The 18,895-nt window shown below is 37.2% G+C and overlaps 1 protein-coding gene across 1 annotated transcript in view; it reads left to right on the top strand.

Moving 5' to 3' along the window:
• Positions 1–18,895, top strand: part of LOC138699424 (myrosinase 1-like) — a 68,641-nt gene that overhangs the window by 34,540 nt on the left and 15,206 nt on the right. Inside the window, exons 7-9 of the mRNA XM_069825284.1 lie at positions 5,025–5,122; positions 10,627–10,771; positions 18,381–18,532. Of these exons, the coding sequence (XP_069681385.1) occupies positions 5,025–5,122; positions 10,627–10,771; positions 18,381–18,532 (395 nt within the window). The remainder of the gene's footprint in view (positions 1–5,024; positions 5,123–10,626; positions 10,772–18,380; positions 18,533–18,895) is intronic.

The raw sequence follows: 18,895 nt of genomic DNA on the forward strand, positions 1-18,895 counted from the left end.
GTACGCTATCCTTTGCTTGTACCTCCACTGCATATGCCTGTACATTGTGGATTTTCTCTCTTCACTCAATTCCACTCGTAATTATTTTCTGTAGTAATGTCACGAGAGGTCTGAGATCTGCCGATAAATCCACGAGCGAAGCGAGTGGATTTATCTGGGAAATCTCAGACCTCGAGTGACATTTATTAGGACTACTTCGTGAATAAAATAAACATTTAAATAATATATCCCTAAAATTCCATCACAAAATGTTAATAATTGTATATTAACGAATACTTAACCTATTCAGACATTGTGAAGTTGAATACTCGTAGATGAATATTGATTATTGCAATAAAGAAATTCGATGTTATTATTCAGTAATGCCAATTGCGAAAAGCGAAATACAGGTTTAACATTGTTAATTACATGTACTCCATTTTTCTCTTGTTATTATAACAAATACATTTTCATTATCTGCTGAAATCATAATTTAATTTAACAGTAACAGTGGGGACAGCTATATACCAATGCTTATGTATTCACAGCGAGACATGTTGCTACACAGTGAAGCCATCTCTGTATAGATAGGCCTCATTAAAACACGAATTTTATTACGCCATACGAAAGGCAGTTTGATCGAAGACATTATTACTATGCAAGGTATTTGAGTTTGATATGCGATGATGTTACATAAATTTGAACGCCTATTAATTGTTTAATTGCAATACAAATGTTATAGGCTACAATTTTATAGGTTACGTTAGGCCTACCTGTGGAAGCAGGACCAATGTCAGCTGTGCCTTGTTTCGACCGTTACTTACAATGAGTGCTACACGAAAACATTTTTTATAGCTCGACAAACGCATTCTCGCTGTAGTGTGTAACGGAACTAAAACTGCATCTATACAGTTCAATATTCCAATCGCGTATGCGTGCAATCTGGGAAGAATAGAATCAAGTTTAAAAGGTACGTTCAATTAAGATGCATAAAGATTTTGTGTCTACATGGTGCGCCGTTTTGAACGTGGTCTTCACTGCGTAAATATATTAATTAATATTAAATATCAATCTTTCATTCATTGCTTTAAAGTTGAAAGAAAAGTTTAACCGTGTAGTTGCATCTTAATGTATTCATGATCATCAATTTACGGGGAAACAGTTGGCGACAACGACTAAACAAAAGAACGACCATGCGATAAATTGATAGCGATAAATCTAGCTGCAGAAATTATCGCAAAGTGTGACTGTAATTGGTTGGAATTCAAAATTTCATTACACTTCATTGGTCGAAAATGGAATGACGTCATATAAACGAAATAGTCAATTTAACTTAACTATTGATTTTCCTCATTTGAGATTAAGGCTGGTTCACAATAAACCGGGAAAGAGAACCAGAATGAAAACGAGAAGCAGAGGACGTGAATATGAACATTTTTGATTCACAATAAACCGAGAACGTAGACGAATGTGCATATCGATATGCATGTCAATAACGATATGTAAAGTCGATATTACGCATTCTGATGTTATATGTGTATAATTAACTAATGGCGTTCTCTCATGAGTACAAGGCAGCCAACATAAACACAGATTAACCAACTTCGAAATTTCAATTGAAATATTTCATTTAGGTACGGTACTATAAATATGCCCATGCATCTTTATTATCACAACCTATTTTAAGTCTACCATAACGTAAAATAATTAGAGAAGAAACATTTGTAATAGAACAAAAATGAACATAACAGTAGTTATTGAACTGAAGCATGAATATGTAGTGTGTAATACAACCAATACAATAATAAAATATGATTCACTTACGATCGGTGTTCAAAGATGCAGCTATTGAAAGCCACGTATTCTCCTTCATTTTCTCATCTTTATACGAGGCGCGCCGCTTATCGTAAACGTGAGGATTTTCCTCAACACTCAATATTAGAATCTCATCAAATAAAACTTGCTCCATGATGCACAGCACAGAACAAAATAATGCATAGGTTATGTCACGGTCTTCTTGCTACAAAATATACGACGACAAAATAGATTTTAGGTGGCAATAGAATGAATCTAGTGGGCTGTGATCGGAAACGTGAACGCCAAAGTTGAAACTTGGCCAACTCTCCGTTCTCGATCCCGGGCCCCGGCAAGCTTTTCGTTAATTGTGAAGGCTCACATTTAAATGTACACATTTTAACAATTTTACCGTTTTCGTTTTCGTTCCGATTCTCGTTTCCGGTTTATTGTGAACCAGTCTTTAGGGTCATTCATTACAAATCGTTTGACACCACTGCGAAAGTTCTATCACTACCCCAATACTTTCGTTCCAAGAATGGCCAACAATGTTTGGCTGGAGCCTTCTATCAGGTACTAGGTTCTGTATAAACGTACAACACGGGGTACAAGGTTGTGTTCTCCTCTCGCAGGAAAACATGTGCAGGATGTTATCGCCCTCGGCCAGGTTTTAAGCGTGCTTGGTGACTTTGCGATGTTATACGTAAAAACTGCTTCTTCTTCTTCACTAGACGGATTAGGCGTACTGGCCTGTTCCGGCTTCACAGGTTCTCTTTCCATCGTCCTTTATGTCTTCCTACATCTCTTCTTTCAGTCGCCTTGCATTTAAGTACTATTTTTGGGAGTCTAAAGTTCTCCATCATATTAACATGTTGGAATCATTTATCACCATATCCTTCGAATATTTCGTTCCTAGCAAAAATTTTTAGTTCTTTTCTTATATCTTGATTTCAAAAATGCAAACGACACAAAACTTCAATATCAATGAAAAGAGAGATGTACAATGTCGATATCTGAAGCCTACTTCGAGTACGAAACAGCTGACCAGAATAAACCAAGGAGGAAAACAAAACGTGAGGCAGATAAAAAATACTGCGGACGAAGAATTAGGGAAACAGCTGGAAGTGTCTAAGGTCAGGAGCATAGACAAGACTGCTAAGAAATTAAGTAAAGGCCTATATATGTTAAGGTTCTTAAGGAATAATTTACCTAACAAGGTATTGTTTACAATATTTCATAGCCATATACAAAGTCATTTAAATTATGGTATTATTCTTTGGGGTCACCATACTTCTGCTCAAGCTCTTTTCATATTACAAAAGAAAGCTTTAAGATTAATTTATGGAGTACCAAATACGACTCATTGTAAACCTCTTTTTATAAGGTCACAAATCTTGACATTGCCGTCTATGTATGTATTGGCCTGTCTTCTTTACATTTGAAATAACATTAATAATTACATAGCATGTACTTCTGTACATAAATATCCTACAAGAAATAATACACATTTATATATTGACAAATGTAAATACAGTATTACTCAAAACAGTTTTCTATTCTTTGCTTTTAAATTATTTAATAGTCTACCTGTTGATATAAGGAATCTTCCATTACGAGTGTTTAGGACACGAATTAGGACTATATTATTGGCAAATCCATTGTATGATGTCGATGGGTTTTTTAATATTCATGTATCTTAATTTGTATCCATTGTATGATATCATGTATTTTAAATTGTATATGACGATGCCATACATGTTCCTCATGTTTTGCAAAATAAACTATCTATCTATCTATCTATCTATCTATCTATCTATCTATCTATCTATCTATCTATCTATCTATCTATCTATCTATCTATCTATCTATCTATCTATCTATCTATCTATCTATCTATCTACCTATCTATCTACCTACCTACCTACCTACCTACCTACCTACCTACCTACCTACCTACCTACCTACCTACCTACCTACCTACCTACCTACCTACCTACCTACCTACCTACCTACCTACCTACCTACCTACCTACCTACCTACCTACCTACCTACCTACCTACCTACCTACCTACCTACCTACCTACCTACCTACCTACCTACCTACCTACCTACCTACCTACCTATCTATCTATCTAATGAGGGAAATGCAAGAGAAGACATGATAAGAACGGGTGAAGGAACGAAGCGACTACCAGATATTAGTGATTGTGAGGACAGAATAGCTAGGGCTTTGGAGAGGTTATTAGCGAAGAAGAAAAGTGCTAAAAAGTGAGTGCAAGAAAGTTAGGAGTGGCAAAAGTGTAAGAAAAGGAACAGAGAAGAAAGTGTTAAGTGTAAGAAGATAGTGTAATAGTGTAATAAGATAAGACTATCATACAATGAATACAAAAGAATTAAAGTGAAAAAAAATCTGAACAAATGAGAAGTGGAATGAGAGAGAAATTGCAAGTGTAATTAAGTGAATTAGATATTTTATGTTTTTCAATGTTGTGGGTTGGGAGTAGTATCAGGGGTACTGTAACTGTAGGAGTATTATAGAAATAAATATACGGAAAGAGATAATAAAATAGGAAATTTAGGAGTGAAGCGAAGAGAAAGGGATCAATACGTAAATAAACAGAGGATAGAAAAAAAAAAGTGATGTAAGTGTTGTAAAATAGAGTAAACGGAAAAGTCAGCAAGTATTGTAGGAGAAAATAGCGGGAAAACAATGATTAAGAGTAGGTAGGATTTGAGGGTAGAGAAGAAAATAAATAAATAACGCAAATTATTAAGGAAGGAATATGCAATATCTAATAGGTGAGCGAGAAATGGAAGTGAGACAGTCTAGGTAGGAGGGAGAGAATAGAAGAGGATAGAGGGGGAAGGACATATAGCAATTCAGTTATAACAGAACATTAGAAAGTAATCAAGAAATTCTCGGCAAAGAATACATTAATAGAAACGAGTTGTATGTATTAAAGGGATGGTGGATTGAAAAACAGAAATGTGAAGGTCCACCATAACTGTGAATTGTAAAGTAGACTGACAAATAAATATATCATATCATATCTTCATTTCGTAAACACTCCAGTCTTGTGCATTCTTTTGTTCTTCTTAGAAATGTCATTTTCGCACTTTGCACTCTATTTTGAGTTTGCTTAAAATTTACTCGAGTTTCTGAACCATACAGAAGAGTAGCCATCATTTTATAAAATTTAATTCTAGTAAAATTGCTTTAGTTATTATTCTCTGTTTCTATTCGCTTCAGGGAAAATATCGCTGTCGATGGAAATTCCTTGGTTTGAGCCTTTGGATCCAAACTCTGCTGAGGACAAGGACGCAGCAATTCGTGCGAATGACGCAGCGGTAAGTCGTTCAGTAGTCCTTGTAAGGAATATTCCTCCTGAGGACTTCTGCAGTTGTAGTCGAAGACATCACCAAACCAATAGAAAATAATATGTCCGATCGCTTTCTGTATATGTCCTCTCCACTTTCTTCTCATCTTCGTTGCCTTGTTTCCCCTATCGAATGTATTATTCTTGTTCCTGCTATATTTATCTACTCATTTTTTCTCTAAATTCGCATAATCCCATTTCCCACTAAACGTAATCTTATCCCCCCTTTCAGTAAATTTACAATTCTCTGTTAATTGTTTTTCACTTCTAATGCTTAGTTCTTCTTTCTCTTTTATCTCAATTTCTCTCCATATTCCTACATGTTCCTCTTCACTTGCTATTAAACATCTCTCTCTTCCTCCTTTTTGCGTTTCTTCTTTCACTTAATTTTCTTCTCTTCTCTCCTCTTCCCCGCTTTCTTATTTTCCATCCTCTTTTTACGAGGATATGCTGAAAAGTAATGCCTCCTATATTTGAGGCGTCTAGAATCAAAACCCGCCAAGTCCATCGAAGAAAAAAAATGAGATAAAGTTATTTTTCTGTGTATCTTCGCATGGGCAATCCGATGCTGGCATTATTTTTCTGCAATATCCGCTGGATTCCTCTGAAAATGCTGGACAAAAGTTAGGGTTAGTTTCAATATCCGCTAGATCCAACTGAATTTCGGCCATTGTTAGTTTCAAAAACCTCCAAGTCCCTTTCTGCCAGTCAGGTTGTGGGACTGCTTTACCCAGCATTCCTCAGCTGTGCGATGTTGATTTATTATTTGTGTCGTTAAGCTCTTGTTAAACCTTATTAAGTTTAATTTCTACTCTAATAATATTCAGTGAAATGGTGGATAGAGTGAGTAGTGAGTTACAAAAATGTTCTTACCAATTAATAATTAATTACATAATTTTGTCGGTATTCCTCTTGTGCCCTCCTGCTAATACCAGCTTGTAATCATGCTGTTGGCAGTAATTGGAAATCCAACAGTTTAAGTTTGTTGGACATAAAGAAGTTCCATTCCGTTCCAGACATAATTTTAAGATCTCCTGCTATTTTAAGTTCAGTCCCTGTAAAAGATTTATTTTAAGACGATCTGCATTGAAAGAACAGATAACAGTGCAAGATGAGTTTAACTACAGAACTGACACCGTTGTTGCAAAGGTAGTGACAAGAAAAAACAATAGAAATGAACGTGAAGAATAAGAAGACGAAGAAAAAACTGTTAATCTGGAGGAAGAGGAATGTGACAATATTGTGTAAAATTTGTATGAACTTAAAAAGTGCAACATATCTTCAAATTTATACTGCTGTTATGTTTAAAGCATGTGCATAATCATACTTCAAGTCTGGGTTTCATTGCCTACATAATTTGCAAGGTTTAAGTTAAAATGTTTTCCTTTTTGACTCATTTTTATGCTTAGAACTAATTCTCTTACTTTCAAAAGCCTCCAAATACACTTTTCAGTTTCAAAATCAGTTAGGTGCTAATTTAACCTCACGAATTTGTTAGTTTCAATGAAGGGTCAATCCTGTAATTTGTTTGAACGTATCTAATGATAATAAAATACTTGATAAAAGCATTGTTTATATCCCAAGAATGTTTATTTATATGGAAACAGTTTTTTTCCATTTTCCCACAAATTTTGTTTTATGGACTTTGAGGGTTTTGATTCTAGACGCCTCATTTTTGTCGCTCTTAATACAGTTAAAAATATTAGTGACAGTACATTGTATTCAGTGAACTTTCTGCTTTCAGTGACGCAAAGTTCGTATCTCTGCCATTAGAGAGCTCTCAGTTGTAAACTGAAACATGACGGTGTGTACCTGCGCTATGTCGGTGTGTTTGAAGTACCGTGCCGTGATTGAGTTTTTAACAGAAGAAAATGTGCCCCGATAGACATTCATCGGAGATCGAAGGCTGTTTATCGTGATCAATGTGTCGACATCAGTACTGTGAGATGTTGGTCTGCTCGTGCTTGTAATGAACCTGGTGCAACTCGTGACAAAGAACGCAGTGGAAGACAACTTACTGCAACTGATGACGCTCATCGGAATCGTGTCAATGAACTCATTACAGAGAATCGTAGCATAACGCAGGAACATCTATCAATCCAGGGGAGCGTGTGCAGGCAATAATTGCAGAACTGGGATTCTGGAAAATATGTGCATGATGGATGTCTCGAACGCTCCTTCCTCACAAGAAACAGAAAAGATTGGGCAATTGCCAACGATTGCTTCTGCGCTACGAACGGGAAGGCGATGAATTCTTAAAGAACATTGTCACAGATGACGAAAGCTGGGTACACCACTTCGATGCCGAAAAAAAGAGATCATCAATGCAGTTCCGCCACAAAGGATTACCTGCACCCAGGGGCGGATGCAAGGGGGGGGATTACAGGGACATATCCCCTCCCGAAATTTTGAGAAAAATACGAAACAAGAAACAAAAATAATATTAATTTTAATTCGTGAATGTGCATAGGAATTAGAGAGTTTTCCACATAAATTATCTTTGCTAAAATGTTAAATTCCAAGAACTGCAGGAAGACAAACACAGCATTCTTACTTCAAGACAGAGAGTCATGAAGAGTATTTTAGGCTTTCAATTTTCCTTCTCTTCTTAGACTATTTCATTAGTCAGCTCAGGATAGGTTTTTAAATCATAAGGGAATCCTAAAGCCCATACAAACTTTGCTGCCTAAAAACATAGTGGGAGCATCAGATGAAAATTTAGAAACTGCTGTTGAGGCTGTAGTAAATCAGTGGCCCAATGATGTTGATGCATCACCAGAGTCTTTCTTCAATGAATCGAAGATGTGGAGAAGAAATTTCGTTGATCAGAAAAATCTTCACCAAATACCTACTGATTTTATATCATCTTTGAACAAGTGCAATGAAATTATTTTTCCCTGCACTCGCAAGGCGCTGAAACTTTTCTGCACGTTGCCTGTAACTACAGCAACACCAGAACGGTCGTTCTCAACTTTGCAGTATTTGAAGACTTACTTGAGGAGCACGATGGGAGCAGACAGATTAAATGGACTGGCCTTGATGTATATACATAAAAATGTAGAAGTAAAAGCTCATGAAGTACTGGATGAAATGTCTAAGAAGCCTCGTCGCCTTCTTCTGTAAATGTCATTGTCATTGTTTTTGTATTGCAGTCATTGTAAATGTTAAAATTAAAAAATTATGGTTTATTTAACAACGCTCGCAATTGCCGAGGTTATATCAGCGTCGCCAGTTTGCCGGAATTTTTTCCCTCAGGACTTCTTTTACATGCCAGTAAATCGACTGATATGAGGCCTGTCGCATTTAAACACACTTGAATGTCATCGAGCTGGGTTGGGGTAGAACCCGCAACTTCGAGCACAGAAGGCTATACCGACTATGCTACTCAGGCCAACTTGTAAATGTTTGTGACTCGGAAATAAATTGTGAGTATATGAACTTATTTCTCATTACTCTATTTTTACTATCTCCTCAAATCCCTCCCCGAAAAAAAATTCTGCGTCCGCCCCTGCCTGCACCCAAAAAGATCAAGGCTGTGCCATCAGCAGACAAACTCATGCTTACAGTCGTTTGGGATACTCGAAGTGTGGTGCATATGGAATTCATGCCCAAGGGTACTACCATTAAATCTATAAGGCATTGTGAAACCCTAAAAAAACTGAAAGCACGAATTCGAAGGGTTCGTCCAGATATGGAGCAGCCCCTCCTACAGCATGACAGCGCTCTTCCGCACACCAGTGCAATGATAGCAGAATATATTCAGCGTCTTGGTTTCGTTGTTCTTGATCAACCTCCATACAGTCCCGACCTGGCGCCATCAGATATCATCTGTTCCCAAACCTGAAAGGACATCTCCTTGAGTCTGACGATGCAGTGCAGACAGAAGTGAGGCTGTGGTTTCGTCATCAGAGTGAAATATTCTACAGTGACGGTTTCAAGAAACTAGTTACCCGTTGGAAAAAGTGTATTTATCGCCAGGGCGACTATGCGGTAAAATAAAACTACAGATATGAGCAGTAAGTTTGTAGCAAGTTACCAGTTTTGTTTCACTCAATTAACTATAAAACTTTCACATAAAAATTAGGAGGCATTACTTTTCCAGCGTTACTAATAAATGACTGGCAACACTTTAATGAAGATCAAAACTATATACATTCACAATTACTATAATTTCAGTTTTCAAGGTAATCTCCCCAAACCATATTCCTCAAAAGCCATTAGTAACATCATGCAAGATTTCAGGTCTGGTCTTGGTGAGACACAGACGAGCAGAGATAACTTGTTGGACTGAGAGGGAAAATCTTTTAGCACAGGTTGTGTTGAAGACGCGGAGCTAAGTGGGAGACCCTTCAGTTGGCCAGAAACTGGTGCTGTCGTCGCCGAGTGAGTGGATCGATCGTTGAAGAAATTAACAAAAAAAAAAGTGCCATAGAGTTGCAAGTTCCGAGATCAACAACGCGCGAGCACATGAAGAAAGAATTGAAAATGAAATCTTTTTTTGTACTGTAACTGTCAAATGATATAACAGACACGGATCTGGCTAGGCGGAAGACATGACTGCATGATGTTTCTCATAGTTTTCCCGGTATGTGGTCACTCGTGAAAATAAACGGAACCCACGACTTTTTTCGAAACGAGAATAAACCAGGGAACCGAATGTTGTTAATTTATGTGAAAAGTAAAATAAATTTGTATTCATTTCTTCACACACAATATGAATTCTTTATTCTAGGTGCTCCAAATCCAAACTGGAGTTGAAAATTCTTTACTCTTGGTGCTCCAAATCCAAACTGGAGTTGAAAATTCTTTACTCTTGGTGCTCCAAATCCAAACTGGAGTTCAAAATTCTTTACTCCAGGTGCTCCAAATCCAAACTGGAGTTCAAAATTCTTTATTCTACGTGCTCCAAATCCAAACTGGAGTTCAAAATTCTTTATTCTAGGTGCTCCAAATCCAAACTGGAGTTCAAAATTCTTTATTCTAGGTGCTCCAAATCCAAATTGGTGTTCAAAATTATTTATTCCAGGTGCTCCAAATCCAAACTGGAGTTCAAAATTCTTTATTCTAGGTGCTCCAAATCCAAACTGGAGTTCTAAATTCTTTATTCTAGGTGCTCCAAATCCAAATTGGTGTTCAAAATTATTTATTCCAGGTGCTCCAAATCCAAACTGGAGTTCTAAATTCTTTATTCTAGGTGCTCCAAATCCAAATTGGTGTTCAAAATTATTTATTCCAGGTGCTCCAAATCCAAACTGGAGTTCAAAATTCTTTGTTCTAGGTGCTCCAAATCCAAACTGGAGTTCAAAATTCTTTATTCTAGGTGCTCCAAATCCAAACTGGAGTTCAAAATTCTTTATTCTAGGTGCTCCAAATCCAAACTGGAGTTCATACCGCCAAGTTAACTCGATAACATTAAATTTAATAGTGAGAACACAACAACGGATTGAAACTTAAAACACAATACTTGTATTTCAGTTGGGTTGGTTTGGAGAACCAATATTCGGAAGTGGTGATTTTCCTGAAATAATGAAGGAGAAGATAGAATATCTTAGTAAGAAACAGGGTTTTCCGTGGTCCAGACTCCCTAAATTTTCGCCTGAGGAGAAAAAACTCATAAAAGGTAATATGAACAAAGTACATACTGCATAGAAAGAGTTGTATTAGTATTAAACTTGCACCAATACTATTTTATTCCTCTTCATTCCTATTTTGTATTTGAATTTGTTGAAATTAGAAATTACGTATACATATTTGAAATACATAGTTTGGATAAAAAGAGCAAATTATTGTGCTTGGGGCAGCCAGTTATATGCATAATACACTGGAAGTTAGCTGATATAATTAAAATTATAAGCAGAAATTTAGAAAAAAATATTAGTAGAAAAAAACAAACGTCTATACACGTACGAAAAAGTTAAAAAATGGAGAGTTTCAATTTTAAAATATGTGATATTTCATTCTTTGACTAATATTTTGGTTATTAAGATACAGTTTTATATTCTGGAATTATTTTAATAGACTAATCGTATAACCTTGGTTTATAATATGAAGAATGAATTTGACCAGATTGTGTTTTGTATTTTGTTCAAATAAAAGAGGTTACATATTTCGCCTAATATTGTGAAATGTTTCTATGTCGTCTTTATAATTAAATAATTTTATGAAAAGTGTTCAACAAAATTAGTTTGTAAGTCTGTTATTATGAACAAAGAATTATTAAAAAAAAAGAGCAATTTTAAATGTGTTGGGCAATTAACAAACAAATTTTATATAAATCTGGCTTTCAGGCAGTAGCTGCCTGTAAAGCAGGTTTGAATAATTTTAGGGAAAAATTGTTCCGGGGCCGGATATCGATCCCGGGACCCTTCGCTTAGAGCACGAATGTTCTCCCTACTGAGCTACACCAGGAACTATGCACGACACCGTCACAGTTTTCCCTTTATATCCACAATTTTTCCTTGAAATTATTCAAACATGTTTTAATTATCCTTTTGTGAAGGAAAGACAAAGGAATATGCTGTGATTTAACACTTCCTTCCAAACCAATTATACGATACATCAAATAATGCTAAATATATTATTTTTAAAATACGAATGGGATATTAGTTTCTGAGGATAATAAATTTATAAATAGTTTTATAGAGCCTGCTACATTAGTAAGATACTTTTTTTTACGAAAACATTCACTCTTGCCACTTTGCAGCAACATCATTTTCGGCCCAGAGAAAATATCCTGGTTTTCACGCAAACACCCAATCTTGCCACTTCGCAGCAATGCCATATCGCATTTTTGGTCCAGGGAAAATATACTGGTTTTTACGCAAACACACTTGCCACTTCGCACCAACGTCATATTGTATTTTCGGCCTAGGAAAATATCCTGGTATTTAGGTACACATTCACTCTTGCCACTTCGCAGCAATGCCATATCGTATTTTTGGCCGAGGAAAAATATCCTGGTTTTTACGCAAACACTCACCACTTGCCACTTCGCAGCAACGTCATATTGTATTTTCGGCCAAGGGAAAATATCCTGGTTTTTACGCAAACACTCATTCTTGCCACTTCGCAGCAACGCCATATTTTATTTTCGGCCCAGGGAAAATATCCTGGTTTTTACGCAAATACTCATTCTTGCCACTTCGCAGCAACGCCATATTTTATTTTCGGCCCAGGGAAAATATCCTGGTTTTTACGCAAACACTCATTCTTGCCACTTCGCAGCAACGTCATATTGTATTTTCGGCCAAGGGAAAATATCCTGGTTTTTACGCAAACACTCATTCTTGCCACTTCGCAGCAACGTCATATTGTATTTTCGGCCAAGGGAAAATATCCTGGTTTTTACGCAAACACTCATTCTTGCCGCTTCGCAGCAACGTCATATTGTATTTTCGGCTCAGGGAAAATATCCTGGTTTTTACGTAAACACTCATTCTTGCCACTTCGCAGCAATGCCATATCGTATTTTTGGTCGAGGAAAAATATCCTGGTTTTTACGCAAACACTCACACTTGCCACTTCGCAGCAACGTCATATTGTATTTTCGGCCCAGGGAAAAGATCCTGGTATTTACGCAAACACTCACTCTTGCCACTTCGCAGCAACGCCATATCGTATTTTTGGTCGAGGAAAAATATCCTGGTTTTTACGCAAACACTCACACTTGCCACTTCGCAGCAACGTCATATTGTATTTTCGGCCCAGGGAAAATATCCTGGTTTTTACGCAAACACTCACTCTTGTCACTTCGCAGCAATGCCATATCGTATTTTTGGTCCAGGGAAAATATCCTGCTTTTTACGTAAACACTCACTCTTGCCATTTCGCAGCAACTCCATATCATATTTCTGGTCCAGGGAAAATACCCTGGATTTTTTTTTTTTTTTTTTTTGCAGAAACACTCAATCCTGCCACTTCGTAGCAGTGCCATATTGTACTCTCCCTTGATCATTAATACAATACGAAGAAATCAGAGGCTTGAAAATTGTGGCCAGACAACTCTGGCACTGACAAGGGAACCTTCTATCATAGTGAATTGAAAAGGCGGTAATGCCGCATATTTTTGGAAAGAGGAGGCAAAAGTAAGTCAGCAGGTGAAATTTTTCCGCCTGAGCTCCATAGGGATAAAAGTCATGGGACTGTAAATTTAACATGACAGTCTGTGGGAAGTGACTCAATGTGCAAACTTAAAGGTTAAAATGAAGTTGTTTTTGAAGTCACTGCATTGCAAACGAGATATTCAGCTGTTGTGCATCTGAATTGCAAATATTATGGAAATCGATCTTCATGCAATGAAGAAATTTTGGGCGAAAACGCTTGCGAAAGCATGACCTTCATATCTGCCTTCCGCATATTCCCTGAATCGGAAGCATATGATTTGATATATATATTATATTCAATCACGGCCGACTACATTCTCTACACATACAATACATGTTTAATGACATACGGGTATAAAACCTGTTAAAATGAATATAATTAGAAACACATTAATATTCTAATTTTCATTACTGTTTCTTCATATATTAGCTCATGCGATAAGTATAACATTGTAAACTAATTTCATAATAATGGTCCATGGGCGTGAATTTGAACTGCCACTGGGGGAGACCCTGGTGTACCAGCATCATGCGGAAGTACTGCGTGAAGTCTGCAGCCAGGTAGTGCCACTCGAAACTTCTGTCCAGCAGCCAGATCTTGGGGTCCTCTCGTTTTAGATCGGATTCGCACTCGCTCTTGTGAAGGTACACCAGACACACCTTTCCGATGCCTTGGCAAGCGTCCAGTTCGAAGATCTTGCACTTGACGCCGAAGTTGGGGCGCTCCCTGGGGTCGTCCTGCTCGCTGCAGATCTCGATGTCTAGCAGCGTGGGGCATTCCGCATCGCCCATGCTCTTGACGCCGGCCAGCCGTCGTAACTCAGACATAGAGTTGATCTTCATGTTGCCGATGGGGAGCACCTCCCCTTGTGGATATTCTCGACCATGGTTTCATTAAAGATCGGACATCCTCTCTCCTTTAGTGGATAAAGCATCAGCATGTAGAGCTGAAAAACCGGATTCAAGTCCCGGCGCCGGAGAGAATTTTTCTCCGTTCCATTACTCTTTCATCATATGATTTGATGTTACACGAGTCTTCAAGTTTATTTTTAGGGAACATTTTCTGTGAATCGGCTGACAGAAGATACATTGGGGAGGAGATTTGTCCGTCCATGGAAATGACTGGCGTACGTCGTTGCAGCCTCTGACACTACTGTGGGATAAAATTTCTTCCCTCCTTTGAAACGCAGGGTTCGTACAGAGTGAATCTCTTTTTTCAAATCGACTTTGATCAGTGTTGAGGATCTAGCGAAGATTGAAGCCACGATCGATGAACGGCTGCTTCATCTTCGACACGAAGCTGTCTGATTTCTGCTTCACCTCTGTCTCTTTGCTGCGAAGTTTCTACTCACTTTATGCGTCACAGAACGAGAAACGGTACGATTCCGCTGCTTGAATCTCCATACCCACGAGTCAGAAGCTCTGAAGTTAAGACGGTCGTCAGGATCAATTTGAGCCTTCGCTTGTATGCCCCAAACCCTGATAGTTCTGTCATGTATGACAGCGTTCATACTTGACATTTCTTTGAAATGTTGCAGAACCATGGCATTATTATCGGCTATTCCAGGTTTCTTCTTCTTCTTCTTCTTCTTCTTCTTCTTCACTTTTGCATCGTAATCGTAAAGCATCTTCCGTGTGATGAGAAGGAATCGATTTTTTTTTACAGAGGTGAAGGATCGTCTCTTTCCGCTGACTGTATCGTTCGTATAGTCGAGAGATTTCTGCTCTTAATCGTCGTCGACTACGTTCTAATTCTTTTAGAAGAGGGACGTAAGAAGACGTGCTGATTTGCGACGACGCGATGTCTCCGTCTCTTCAGCGTCCTCCCTTTTCTGGAGTCTCGTCGTTAGTTCGTCTTCTATGTCACCATAATCTTGCTGCCCATCTTCAACGTCCACTGACTGTATCGTTCGTATAGTCGAGAGATTTCTGCTCTTAATCGTCGTCGACTACGTTCTAATTCTTTTAGAAGAGGGACGTAAGAAGACGTGCTGATTTGCGACGACGCGATGTCTCCGTCTCTTCAGCGTCCTCCCTTTTCTGGAGTCTCGTCGTTAGTTCGTCTTCTATGTCACCATAATCTTGCTGCCCATCTTCAACGTCCACTGACTGTATCGTTCGTATAGTCGAGAGATTTCTGCTCTTAATCGTCGTCGACTACGTTCTAATTCTTTTAGAAGAGGGACGTAAGAAGACGTGCTGATTTGCGACGACGCGATGTCTCCGTCTCTTCAGCGTCCTCCGGTTTCTGGCGTCTCGTCGTTAGTTCGTCTTATATGTCACCATAATCTTGCTGCCCATCTTCCACGTCCAGATCTGGTATTTCATCAATAAGAGCGACGTGTACGTTTCCACGGCCTCCTGTTCGTCTTTTAACTCGTTCTTCAACTGATGAAACATCCGGATGAATACGACTGACGGTTTAGCGTCACTGGTGCCAAACTCCCGCACCACCATCTGAACCACAACTTTCGGATCCATCCTGTATATGCCATAAATGAAACGTAAGAGTAGCTGCAACACCAGAATTAGCTCGAGAAAGACTTACCTTCACGTAATAAAAATAGGTGATCGCATCCTAGCGATAATACGCAGTATTATTTAAAATGCACAACAGTTGCAATATCTCGTTTCGCAATGCAGTGACTTAAAAAACAACTTCATTTTAACCTTTAATTACGCATATTGAGTCACTTGCCATAGACTATGTTAAATTAACAGTCCCATAACTTTTGTTCCTATGGAGCTCAGGCGGAAAAATTTCACCTGCTGACTTACTTTTGCCTCCTCTTTCCAAAAATATGCGGCATTACCGCTTTTTCAATTCACCATGATAGAAGGTTCCCTTGTGAGCACTCATATGGGGTTTTCGGATGTTACAAACAATATTTCGGTGTGGTCAGATATTCTGGTTAGTTAGTGTTGTGAATATTATGTACGCCCCTTCTTCGTGAAGCGAGTCAACATTTGCGAGGTTTTAAATTACTGCACACAACTCTATAGTAGCATGTTTCACTGAAATTTTCCTTTATGTGTAGAGGTTTATTATTACTAGACCTCGGATTTTAGGTAAAAACCTATTTTGCTCCTCACAATATATACAAAAGAAAAGTTGTATATATACGAATTATGGAAATCTATATATATAATTTGAACTGGTAATGGAAATTACGGGAAAACGGCTGGACGGATTTTAATAAATGACCCCTCATTTTGAAGCTTGGAACTCAAAGTTTTTCGGAAAAGTAGTACTTTTCAGTGAAATGTCAATTTTTAAACGTAATTTTCCTATTTTACAAAATCCATCTGTTGTCAGTTTTGAGAACTAGCTAATAGCATTCACGGCCGACTTGATATTCCCTTCGCTTTTTTGTAAAGGAGAAGCGAAGCGAGCATCAAGTTGGCCGTGTTGCTTTTCAAAATAAAAGAAAACATATACTACAGTAAACAATATTACACGAAGGCCATGATCTGCAAGAATGCTGACATATTTAGAGCTCAAATTAAATTGGTTATTAAAAACTTAACTTACTAAAAATAATTTACAGGTTCGATTCTGTGGTGTGTAATTTTCTGGGTACAGCTGTGTATTGGCTATTAAAAACTACAAAACTTGAGGTGGTTTGATGACATTATTACTATTAGAAATGACATATTATTGTAGTTTATGCCATTATGTGACTATTTTTCATTAATTATACATATTAATGCTATATTGATGATATGAAAGTGAAACGTTTTGGGGTTATTTAAGCAGATGTAGAGAATAATAAATTAGATTTTGATTTCTATATTTTGCTGAGTGGCGGCTATATAGTATATATAGTATATGTTACTGAAAGCTATAAAACTTACGTAAGCTAATATTATTAAAAATCAAATATTTTTATAGTTATTAACGAAGTGGGGTTGGGTCTTTTTCATATATTTAATGGCGGTGTGGTATAGATATTTATATGCGTGGTTCTCTTCAGTATTGGCTCGAGAGAGAGTATCTTTCATTGTTATGGAAGCAAATAACTTTCCGAATGTCTGGTATTCTTCATTGAAAATAAATCTGAAAAATGTTTATTTGAACGTCTAATGAACTTAGTTTGCAGCATTTGCTGCACAAGCCACTAGTATATGTTCGAAACTGATGGTTCTATACAAACTAAAAATACCTAATTTCACGTTAGAAACTATTTTTACTTAATTTTACATTTTCCAATTTCTACAGTTGGTAATATGGAAACGCTGTGTAATTCTGTATGCCAGTCGTGCCTTGACAACAATCGCAGCATGGTTCGTCTCCTCTATTCAATACGGTGTGAGATTTCAGAGCGAAGACATTGTATTTAGTGGAAAGTAAAACATGAATGTGCTGTTCCCTTGCATCTAATACCAACATTTAAATATGCTCTGGTGCCATCAGTTGATGTGGAACGCTCATTTTCGGCATATAAGATGGTGTTATCTGAGAAGCGATGCAGTTTCTCAGTGGAAAACTTAGAAAAGGTGTTAGTTGTTTACTCTGGCTCTAATTATGGACATGTACAATGAAATAATGTCAAATGTTTCGGCTAATTTGTAATGGGAAATGAAATAATGTCATTTTTTGTTCACCTATTTTTGTTATTTTAGAACCTATTTTGATTTGTGATAGAACCTATTTTAGGTACCTAATTTAAGATTTTTAGGACCTAAAAGTCAGAGATCTAATTATTACCTTATTTAATAATATTCACATTAAATTTTTGGTGTTTGTGGTTATTAACCGAGAAAAATGGTTGCTAAAAGATTATATGACACCACTCCAATTTTTTATACATCGATATACAAACAGAAGTACAATTGTGCCACGTTTATTAAAAGTAAGCTATTTTGCGTTTAATTCGTATAAATTATTCGTTTTGAGCAATTTTTAATTTTAAGAAGTTGATAATATTTTATGTGAATTAAGAAATTTAAACTGTATTTTTAGCAATTTTTCAGTAACTTTCTTTTCTAATAAACCATGAAACATGGCCACTTCTAACAGGAAAAAGAGGCCGTAATGATGCGCTATAGAGTTACCATATTTTCAGATTTGGTCGCATGAAAGTAATTTCTTCGTCTAAGTTGTGATATTTTCTTTAATCTCACCAGGAACTTACGACTTCTTCGCCCTGAACTACTATTCAACATCGCTGGTCACACCTGCAGAGAATTTGTCCGGACCATCATTATTTGCAGACTTGGGGGTGAAGACAACAAAAGCCTGGTGGTTACCGATCTCAAATTCGTCAACCTGGCTCACTGTAAGTGTCACGATTATGAATATCCGGCACAAATCCTCGTAAATCCAAATTAAAATTGTGATGGGCTAACACGAATTTGGCGCTGGATTTCTCTATATTCTATAATTGGTTTGTTCTACAATAAATTCATAATTTTTCCATAATTTTCATGATAATCTTTACTAATAATAAATCTGTAGCCGAAATTTTTCTGGTAATTTTCGATTTTCCAAATATAATTGGTCCTAACATATATAATTAACCACACTGAAACCGAAAATCGCTTTTTTTTTAATTTTTGTTTGTATGTCTGTCTGTCTGTCTTTCTGTCTGTATGTTTGTTACCTTTTCACTCGATAATGGCTGAACGGATTTCAATTAAAA

This window comes from Periplaneta americana, chromosome 5 (assembly GCF_040183065.1).
Source record: "Periplaneta americana isolate PAMFEO1 chromosome 5, P.americana_PAMFEO1_priV1, whole genome shotgun sequence".
Classification (NCBI taxonomy): Eukaryota; Metazoa; Arthropoda; class Insecta; order Blattodea; family Blattidae; genus Periplaneta; species Periplaneta americana.